Source organism: Eurosta solidaginis, chromosome 1 (genome assembly GCF_040869045.1).
Source record: "Eurosta solidaginis isolate ZX-2024a chromosome 1, ASM4086904v1, whole genome shotgun sequence".
Lineage (NCBI taxonomy): Eukaryota > Metazoa > Arthropoda > Insecta > Diptera > Tephritidae > Eurosta > Eurosta solidaginis.
The window spans coordinates 172,201,595-172,213,220 of NC_090319.1; the positions used below are offsets into that span (position 1 = coordinate 172,201,595).

Genomic DNA, 11,626 nt, shown 5'->3' on the forward strand with positions numbered 1-11,626 from the left:
GGCCTTTCGATATTAAGAGTTACCGTGGGCGCGGGTGTCGTACCTCAAAGGGTTACGTTTGTCTGTTCGTTTGCTTTTCTACTAAGGCCATACATTTAGAAGCCACTAGTGATTTGAGCACTTCCTCATTTCTAGCCGCTCTTTCAAGATTTGTAGCTAGACGAGGATGTCCAAGAAACATTTATTCGGACAATGGAACAAACTTTGTCGGTGCATCACGTGCATTAAAAACTGAATTTAAGGAATTTCTTGCCGATGCAAGAAACCAAACCCTGTCAAAATATTCCCATCAGGCATTAAATTGGCATTTCATACCAGCAGGAGCTCCACACATGGGAGGACTATGGGAAGCGGGAGTGAAAAGCTTTAAAATCCACTTCAAAAAAGTGGCCTTAAACAACAAATTCACTTTTGAGGAATTTAACACATTGTTATGTAGAATTGAGTCGTGTCTCAATTCTCGCCCTCTTAGCCCCGCTTCAAATGAACCATCTGACCTTGAGCCTCTAACACCAGGACACTTTCTGATTGGAGGACACCTATTAGCACCAGCGGAAATCAGCGTTGATGAAAATACGGCCTCAATAGTCAATCGCTGGCAGAAACGCAAGGCATTACATCAAAACTTCTGCAGAAGATGGAAATCAGAATATCTTTCGGAACTACAGAAACGGATAAAATGGAAGCACCCTAAATCAAATATGCAAGTCGGAGATATGGTGGTTATACGGGAAGACAATCTTCCTCCCAACGAATGGAGATTGGGGCGTGTGATAAGGTTACACCCTGGTTCAGACAACCGGGTGCGCGTTGTGGATATAAGGACTGAAAGGGGGCAAGTGACAAGACCACTTGTCAAACTAATATTACTACCACCATATAATGCGGACACCGAAAACACGTCAGACCCAAATCTCCAGCAGTAACGCTACAATTGAAGTTACAAAATCTCCACACAACATCAAAACTTATCCTAACCAAAACGAAGCAACTTCAACAAACTCATAGTGGAAACAAAAATCTCTTTTTTTGATGCAGCCTAATGTTACATATGTACATGTACATGCTTGCGCACATGGGTGGTGATTTTCATTTATAAAAGCAACAATATGTTGCTACAGTTGATGAACACATTTTATTATTAAATTTTCATATTTTTTTATGCGTTTTTACACTCAATACCAAGTGAGGTTGTCAGGTAGTCGCCACCGAAAACATGTGCGCGGGCATACACGCAATGACTATGTGCATTGGACTGCATGGAATCATGAAAAAAAAAAAAATTGGGTCAGCTTAAGCTATCAAAAAAAAGGTCCGTGGTTTCGTAAACCACATACCTATTAAATAATGCAATTTCCCTCAAATAAATATTTTTCTTGTTCTTTTGCCTAGTGCATTATATATAGGGGTCGTCACATAAACATAATTTTTTGTTGCGAAGAAACGAAAAAAAGGATAGTACAATGGCAAAGGCAACGTTACTTAAATTATACAAAGCGCTGCCAATTCCATTGCATACACCCGTTTTTATCGAGATAAAAATAAAAAACAAAAATAAAATAAATAAAAATTTTCAATTAAGGCCACCCTACTATAATGCACGGCACACCGCACAATTCCTTTTTACTTTTCGAAGTAAAAAGTTGTAAACACTATACGAAAAAAAAGGGAACAAAGAACAAAATTTTCTAACAGAAAAAAAATTGAGGACAAATTTCGGACACCCTAACAATCATCAATGCAATTTTGCTTTTCGAAGCAAAAACCCCAAAAAAAAAAAAAAAAAAAACCACTCAAAAATTTTCTTTTTTTTTACAATAAAAAAAAAAATTCACTACACACCCTACTACATATGTATGTTCTCACTCCACGATCGCATAATTTTATTGCGGATCGTTGCAAAAAAAACAAAAAAAAAACACAATCACACACTTTTCACTATGCTAGTTACTCTGCTTTGGTGGAGGTTTTTTTTTGATTGACCTTTCATAGGTCTTCATTATCATATCTTTTTTCCTTTTTTTGTTGCAATATATATACACATATGTATATTTTGTTTCACAAAACACTTCACTAACGACAAATTAACAACGGAAAAGTTAAATGCCCGCGATTTACATTACTCGCCCGCACACGCACTAATTAAAATTACAATTTTAAGAAAAAATTCACTCCCGCACGTTTTTCTTTTTGTTTTCGTTTCATTAATTAACATAGTGTACAAGTACAAGTGTGTTGACTTATCTGTCAAGCATTCTGACAGACACTCGCTGGATTCGGAATGACAGCGAATTCAAAATGGATACCATTACCGAAGGCTCCGAATGATTGAAAAATTGAAAAAGTCCATACGATTGGTAGTCAAAAATGTTGTCGTTGAGACTAAAAATGCGACTCTAGACCTGAGATTTCCATCAGGTGAGCGAGGCTGTTTGTAGTTTTGACGTTTATCGCTTAGTGAACACACTTGGTATAGGTACACTATGTTAATTAATCCGGAACTGAAGTTAGTGAAATATGCAATATATCGATATTGCAAACAATCGATTCACTAGTACGGTAGCATAAGGGTGTTGACACATCATCAATTATCCGTAAGGCTACATGCGTCACATACGGAAAAGCATGACGTAGACATTTACATTTATGAGAAACTAGTTAGTAATCAAAAATAAATGCTATAAATGCGGGGAAATATATAAATTAGACATTATTTGAGAAAATCTTTCCTGCTAATGTTTGGTTTGGCGTTGTTTCTGTCTTGGGGGTCCGAGGGCATCATTTGCAAAACAAATGAATATGAATTATATTACAATACAATACAGCTATCGCGTATTCATGTATCGCATACATTACCGCGCTTCCACCAACAACCCCCTTATCAGGTGAAGTTCACATTTACTTTACCAGAATTGCTCGCCAACCGAAACATGCTCACTACGTCGACAAAATTAGAACAAATTATTTTCCTTTTCAGAAAAATGACGCGATTCACTGCAATTCGTAAAACAGCTGAGGCAAAGGGGTTCTCTTTGGCCTGTCGATTGTGCGAAAAGAAGCACCCACTCAGGGTGTGTCCTGTCTTCCGCGGTAGCACACCGGAAAAAAGGTGGTATTTTGTAATAAAAAAAAACTATTGCACCAACTGTCTGTCGCCTCTGCATAGCGCAGCACACTGCACATGAGGGACGGTGCAATAAGTGCAAGGACGACCACCACACCATGCTGCATATCGCGGAAGCTCAGGACACGACGCGTCGGCGGCGAAACACGTGGCATCGCGGGCCACTGAGAACCACCGTAGAGGATAGCGACACCCTCTCATTAAACGCGTCCGAGGTCGAAACGGAGTCCTCTGGAGCGGAAACGTCTGCTTTCCGCCCAGGTGTAGCTCGCGGAGTGGAATCATCTGCATTCCACCCGCCCTCTACGAGCGGATTGGAAATGAAAACTTTCCAACCGCGCCGTTTTCGACCTCTACTCAGGCACGAGGTGATCGCTAGCGGATTGGAAATGAAAACTTTCCAACCGCAGAGGAGCAGCCAGAATAGAAGAAAAAAACGACGCGTGCAGCATGCACAACACAATAATAAAAAATGGAGAGTGGACTCATCCGCATTCCACCTCCATCCAACGAGTGCTTTCCGGGCTGGGACGGTTGTCAGCCCACGTGCGCCGCCACAGCTGATCCAGTGCCTCACGTCGGTTGCACCCACGGCCGTTGTTAAGATTGAGTCCGGTGGGCGCTTGCACCTGGTTCGAGTTTTAGTCGATCCATGCGCTGCAACGTCCATCATCGCGGATGAGCTCATTCGCCGGCTCGGCCTTGATGTGACGGTTCTGGGGGATCGGCGTGGGTGCTTCATCAAGCTGCGGGGCAAGCATGGGCAGACGGCAACCGTCACCACTTATGCCGTGGCGTTGCCTCATTTCCGGAGGAAAACCCCACTAACAAGCCTGGATGCAACGGTAGCCACGCCATATGCCAACATCAGGCTCGCTGACCCACGGTTTTACGTCGCCGACCCAGTCCGATTGGTGCTCGGTGCCGACGTGGTCCCGAAGGTTATGCTGGGTGCCATACCAGCCGGAACTTTGGGGCCCCTGTTGGCACAGAACACCATCTTTGGCTGGGTATTGTCTGGCGCCTGTTAAATTCATATTTTTATCAAAGAGTAATTTTACATACTTTTTTATATATATACTTACACACATAAAATATATATGCCTACATACTTATACATAAAATGGATTTTTTAAATATTTTTCATACTTGGTTTTTGAAACCTTGGAATAATTGTAAAGTTATTCATAAAATGAACTTCCTTTATATACAAATGTTCTTTTTTTTTTTACGAAATAGTAAATTTAACTATGTTTTATACCTACCCACATACATGAAACTTGAAAATAAATGTGCCACTGAATTAGAACCATGTGTATCTTCATTTATTATTTTGCAATTTCTCCTTTAGGTGGCTCAAGTGGAACTAGTTTAAGCTTAATTTAAGCAAGTTCTGCGAACCAGCGGCGGGATATGTCCGAATACATTTTGCGTTTCGCAAGGGGGGCGGCATGTTTAGGCCAACAGCCCAAACTCTAAAACATATTGGGTCGCCCTCGCATTCGCTTTATATTTCTTAACAGAGCCAGTCGAACCGTTTATGTTAACTATGCAAATAAACATCGCAGGAATAAATAAACAGTTCGACTGGCAAGCGGGCTTAACAAATTCTGTTATTTCCTTCTTGGATTTTTTAACATCATCGTGTACGGACGTATCCCACCAGCGATTCCAGAATCATCAAAAAAAGGTAATCTAAAAATATATGTATATATGTAATTATATACTGTCCTTAATCTTTAGTTCAAATAAAGATACTATATTTAAATTAAAATACTAATACCACTTTTTTCCTTTTTTTGCACTATATCTTGACCGGCACCATCCCCGAGCTGTGGCTCGGCCAAGACAGCATTGAACAGATTTCATGAGTGACAATCATGGTAAATGCAACCCTCCTCTGTATTTTGTTGTTGCCGCTAGAACATAAACTGTCAATCGGTCTTTCAATTTCTGCTGTCAAAAGTGATGGAAGGAGAAATGTCATTTTTAATTTTTGTCAACAAACCGAAAACTAAAACAGAAAATTAACTAGTAAAAGTTGGTTTACTGATATAAGAGCTCTTTGCCGCTCACGAAATATATTCTTTCACACCGACGCAGCACACGCAGTTGGCAAAATTTCAATTAATACAATAAAATTGATTTAATGTCAATATTTGGCCATAAATTATATGGTCCAAAGGGTATTTGGGCACTTTATATACAGAGTGGATCTGGACAAGAGCGTGGTATACGTAGTGGTACTGTACCTGTACTGATTTGGTGCTGCATGTAAGCTATTTGCCTTAACAATTTGTAGTTATCTTTCTGATATTTGTTTTGGTTTTTAAGGAAAACGTGACCTACTGGCCGAATTGTATTCGGATTTAAGCCCAAAATATATTGGATTTACAACACCGCCAACAGGAACTGGTGCTGCATATAACGGTAGCGAAAGTGATGGGGGACTTCAAACAAGAAGTACACGGCGCCGCGAATTGCTTATACATACTACAAGTCCAGATATAGGCGGTAGCGATAGTGAGCTTTTGACTGATGCAACGACTACGTTATTAGGATGTGTGAGACGTACACGTAACCAGGAAGTATCGCCTTCACCGACTACATTAGCCGTAGCAAGTAAAAAGTTTATAAGTCCTATTGAGAAATTACTTGTGCGAAATGGTTCTGCGGTACTCTGCGAAGATACTATAGACAAAAAATTTGCTAACGATTTAGATAGTATACCTACAACGTCAATGATTGGTAATATCGAGGGTGAAAGCGAGTTAGAAAATTAAGAGGTGATTCACAAAATGAAGACTGCACTAGAGCTGATATTGAGTGTATAAACACGGATAATGTGACGCAGGTAGAACAAAAACAGGAACATATGCAAAGCATTATTTCCGGGGGAAACAAAACAGATTTATCTTTTGACAATGGGGTATCTCAAATTGCCTTCAAAGTAAAAAATGAAATAAGGACTGACGAAGAAAATGGGAACAAATACTTACAGCTGCACATATCATTTGTTCACGTCACAGCACAATGTTAATTGGTGCACGCATAGGAGGTGGGCAAGTTATTTGTTGTGAAACATGTCCGACTGCTGTACATGGCAAGTGTTTAAATATTGCATTGGATCCGAGTGAAGGTTACATTTGTGACGAATGTGAATCGGGGCGGCTGCCTTTATATAGGGAAATGGTGGGGGCCAAATTTACATAATTTCGTTGTTGGCCAGCAATTATCCTACCACCTACAGAAATACCGAAAAATTTCAGACGAAGGCCCCATAATTCAAATGAATTCGTGGTACGTTTCTTTGGAACACATGATCATGGATGGATTTCTAGGCGACGCGTATACCTTTATTTGGAGGATGATAGTTTGGAATCGCCAAGAATGAAATCAAGTAAGTTGTACAAGTATTTATAATATCAATCGTGTTTACATGGACGTAGGGCATATTAACTGATATAGGGGTTATAGAGAAATAAGGGAGAAAGAGAAAGCAGAAGGCCCCCCAGGGGGTTCGGGGGTTAGAATATAGCCGCGGTAGGTATGCCTGTCGTAAGAGGCGACTAAAATACCGGATTCAAGGGGTTTGTGTAGCGCAGCCCTTTCAGGTTGCCAGCGCGTGTTTACATGGACGTAGGGCATATTAACTGATATAGGGGTTATAGAGAAATAAGGGAGAAAGAGAAAGCAGAAGGCCCCCCCAGCGGGTTCGGGGGTTAGAATATACCCGCGGTAGGTATGCCTGTCGTAAGAGGCGACTAAAATACCGGATTCAAGGGGTTTGTGTAGCGCAGGCCCTTCAGGTTGCCAGCGCAATACATAGCTTCTCCAAACCCAGTTGTCAACCTCACCTATCCGTGGCGAATTCTGTTTCATTAATACCCGAGTTTCTGGCGTCCCCGAACTCCTCATGGATCTAGGGGGTGGGGGTGGCCTAGAAAGACGCATGTGGTCATAACAAATCGTTCCCGTGATTGTCGGGCTTGGTACCGGACGTACCGGATCTGCATCCGGCAAAGGACCATCAACTCGATAACACACCTCAAGGCCTTCGGGAAGTGTCCTTATCGCTACAACAACAACAACAGCAAGCAGAAGGGGCCTAACGGGCTTATAATATCACCTCGATTGTACAAGTACAAAAAATACTAAGTGGCTCTGCAAATATGATTTTTAGTCTTTGTTGTTGTAGCTTATCGCACACTCCCGAGGGTTTTATTTCCATATAAAGAGAAATATTTGTAATAATAGTGGTCATAATCGGTGAGTTAGCACGCGCATTTTTTACAATACTTGATTTCAAGAAACTGAAACTAAGGGCCTTATTATGTAACTCAATACGAATGGAAAGGCTATTTCAAGGCTGTCAATATAGTGTTAACTACTTTGTACTCTTTACTTAAATTTTTAAAATAATTTTTAATTGAGTTTTCGTGTTAACTTAAATTTTTTTATTCAAACTCAAAAATAAATAAAAATAAACTTTTAAAAATAAAATAAATATTTGGTTTATTACCAAAGTCAAATTACATATATTTTTTCTTAAATGCGAAAAAAAATTTGATCAGAATCGATTTACTTAATAAGGCCCTAAATGAACTGCACAATAGAAGCTCTCAGCTGAGTATATTATGTCCGATTACAGCCGAACTTAGAAATCATTACTTGCTTTAATATAAATTTTTGGATTTTGCAGGTTTATACTACAGCTATAACAAGGGCGTGGAAGAGGCCAAACGCATTTATGAAATTTTAAAATCCAAAAAGCTAGCACAAGTCTTTTTAGCGTAATGAGCAAGCAAATGGCAAAGCCATACTCAAATCACCACAGTATCGCCATATTCAACTGATGCGTTATTAATTCTATCATTTTGTACATGCGCTACAAAATCACATAACAGCAAATGCATTGCAAGCATCATGGAAGACCTTCAAAGATGATTTAATACAAGCGAAATCAATTGAAGACATTTATCGCAAGCATACCACGTATGTGAAAAGGATAATCTTTCTTTGCATGCTAAATTGTCATAGCACAGAATTTTAGAATACTATTGAAAATATATTTAAAATATCGTTACGGTTTTACAAGTAAGTTAGCAGTACAAAAGTTAATAATTTTTCTGACGTAGGGCATATTAACTGATATAGGGGTTATAGAGAAATAAGGGAGAAAGAGAAAGCAGAAGGCCCCCCCAGCGGGTTCGGGAGTTAGAATATACCCGCGGTAGGTATGCCTGTCGTAAGAGGCGACTAAAATACCGGATTCAAGGGGTTTGTGTAGCGCAGCCACTTCAGGTTGCCAGCGCAATACATAGCTTCTCCAAACCCAATTGTCAACCTCACCTATCCGTGGCGAATTCTGTTTCATTAATACCCGAGTTTCTGGCGTCCCCGAAGTCCTCATGGATCTAGGGGGTGGGGGTGGCCTAGAAAGCCGCATGTGGTCATAACAAATCGTTCCCGTGATTGTCGGGCTTGGTACCGGACGTACCGGATCTGCATCCGGCAAAGGACCATCAACTCGATAACACACCTCAAGGCCTTCGGGAAGTGTCCTTATCGCTACAACAACAACAACAGCAAGCAGAAGGGACCTAACGGGCTTATAATATCACCTCGATTGTACAAGTACAAAAAATACTAAGTGGCTCTGCAAATATGATTTTTAGTCTTTGTTGTTGTAGCTTATCGCACGCTCCCGAGGATTTTATTTCCATATAAAGAGAAATATTTGTAATAATAGTGGTCATAATCGGTCAGTTAGCACGCGCATTTTTTACAATACTTCATTTCAAGAAACTGAAACTAAGGGCCTTATTATGTAACTCAATACGAATGGAAAGGCTATTTCAAGGCTGTCAATATAGTGTTAACTACTTTGTACTCTTTACTTAAATTTTTAAAATAATTTTTAATTGAGTTTTCGTGTTAACTTCAATTTTTTTATTTAAAATCAAAAATTAATAAAAATAAACTTTTAAAAATAAAATAAATATTTGGTTTATTACCAAAGTAAAATTACATATATTTTTTCTTAAATGCGAAAAAAAATTTGATCAGAATCGATTTACTTAATAAGGCCCTAAATGAACTGCACAATAGAAGCTCTCAGCTGAGTATATTATGTCCGATTACAGCCGAACTTAGAAATCATTACTTGCTTTAATATGAATTTTTGGATTTTGCAGGTTTATACTACTATAACAAGGGCGTGGAAGAGGCCAAACGCATTTATGAGATTTTAAAATCCAAAAAGCTAGCACAAGTCTTTTTAGCGTAATGAGCAAGCAAATGGCAAAGCCATACTCAAATCACCACAGTATCGCCATATTCAACTGATGCGTTATTAATTCTATCATTTTGTTCATGCGCTACAAAATCACATAACAGCAAATGCATTGCAAGCATCATGGAAGACCTTCAAGGATGATTTAATACAAGCGAAATCAATTGAAGACATTTATCGCAAGCATACCACGTATGTGAAAAGGATAATCTTTCTTTGCATGCTAAATTGTCATAGCACAGAATTTTAGAATACTATTGAAAATATATTTAAAATATCGTTACGGTTTTACAAGTAAGTTAGCAGTACAAAAGTTAATAATTTTTTTGGTATAATTTACTTTTTCTTTTATTTCTCAAAGTAATCTATAGTCACGCGAATTCAAGAAACGCAGCGGAGATGAGCATTTCACACATCCACGCTACGAAAAACTATCCAATGATGAACAAGAATTTGATAAATTTATCAAATTAACAATTTATCTAGGTAACAAAATTGTACGCCATGGTTATTAGGAGATTGGCCAATTGATTGCCTTTATTAATTTTAATCAGTACTATAGCGCCAGCACAATCGCTTAGAGTTTAAAAAAAAAATTAAATAGTACAAAATGTTTATTTTAAATGTCTCATATGTAAACGCTGAATTTACTTTTGAAAAACTCGAATTTTTAATGCTACTATGTATGTATATGTTATTGTATATACAATATGTTTGTATGTATATGTATGCATGTATCTAATTTTACTATTCATTAATATAAATGCGTTGAATTATGGTAAATGGTGCTTGTTACCGGGTCTATATGCGGCAATGGGGCAACGTGAAGCATTTGGAAGATTATATACACGCTTAATATTTTTAGTTTGTTGATATTTTAGGGATTACTTCTTAAAAAATTAATCATTTAATTATTTTAGTATATATATGAATGTTAAATCAAAGATCTTTAACAAATTGTTCGATGTATTTTAATGCAACAAAAATATGTACATACATATGTATAATATGCATGTACCTAGTATGAAGATTAATGAAAATGCAAGCTTACTATGTAGTAGGGCATTTTTTCTCTCAATTATTTTTTGTTTGTGTAATCCAGGCATGCTTAACCAACGAAACGATATCATTTCGTTACGATAATCAACGTTAATAAACGAAACGAAGTCATTTCGTTTCGTTTATTAACGTTAAGATCGTCAAATTAACGAAATGATTTCGTTTCGTTTTCTGCCATATCAAAACGAAATCAAATCGTTTATGTTGATTATTAATTTCAAACTATGCTGGCAAAGATGATTGATGGCGGAGTCATTAAAGGTGAAAGCATTATCCAAGCTGATTGCAACTTTTCTCATGAATTTTGACAGTACGAACATTTCTCAGAGTATTTTTGACATTACCACCAACGAATTACACAAACAAATTACATAGAGTTTGTGTGTGTATGTGCGCTCGTTGTTGCCACCTTACGGCTTCACCATGGCTATAGCATTGCCAGCACAATTCAAACATAAAGTATCACGTTTCTGTTAACGTTTTTAACGCTAACGAAAGCTTTTCGTTTCGGTTAAAAACGAGATACAATTTATCTTGATAATTTCTTTATCGATAATATTTCGAAGTGTTTCAACGGAAACGGTGGAAATTTTTTGATAAACGATTAGCTTAACGTTAAGGTGCATCCCTGGTGTAATCAATTCGGAGATTCTTCACAAAATGTTTTTCTGAGACTAAAACTCATTTCCGTGTAAACATTAGATTGATATTTATTATTAATATATTAACATACTTTTTGATTTCACAATAAATTTAAAATATCACAATTTCATTTCACAGAAAGAATTTTTAATGTATTAATTCGTAAAATGTTTGAAAAAACTGCGAAATATAAAATTTTCACAACAAATTAAATTCGTCTTTGTTCTAACAACCAGGAGGCTTTTGTATCAATTTCGGTTTTAGGCCGGATCTGGTATCGTTACCTGCTATGGCAAAAGTTCGGTTTGGAGTGTTTCCTTATCGATTATACTCCGGTTTTGGTTTCTTGTCATCCCCTTTTTTCTATGTATTGCCCTGAAAGTAACCATAATTTTAATAATATGGAGGATATAAATAATCCAGAAGTAAATTTATAATATGTAAAACATAATTGTCTAGCAAATTTTTCTCTTGGTGGCCCTGATAAGGGCCGTTTTGCGTAGGTA

General features: G+C 37.9%; 1 protein-coding gene across 3 annotated transcripts; it reads left to right on the forward strand.

Moving 5' to 3' along the window:
* The first annotated feature begins 5,061 nt into the window (after positions 1-5,061).
* On the forward strand, positions 5,062-10,447 carry LOC137239792 (uncharacterized). Of its 3 annotated transcripts, XM_067765463.1 has the most exons (4): positions 5,062-5,367; positions 5,459-6,524; positions 9,322-9,713; positions 9,781-10,447. In XM_067765463.1, exons 1-2 carry the CDS (start codon positions 5,274-5,276, stop codon positions 5,905-5,907), a joined length of 543 nt encoding a protein of 180 aa, XP_067621564.1. In that variant the 5' UTR covers positions 5,062-5,273; the 3' UTR covers positions 5,908-6,524; positions 9,322-9,713; positions 9,781-10,447. The 3 variants fall into 3 exon arrangements, 2 of the variants coding, with proteins under 2 accessions (XP_067621564.1, XP_067621571.1); XM_067765470.1 differs by lacking the exons at positions 9,322-9,713; positions 9,781-10,447 and adding an exon at positions 7,827-8,105; XR_010949480.1 differs by lacking the exons at positions 9,322-9,713; positions 9,781-10,447 and having other exon boundaries at positions 5,062-5,398; positions 5,459-6,505.
* Positions 10,448-11,626: the final 1,179 nt, after the last annotated feature.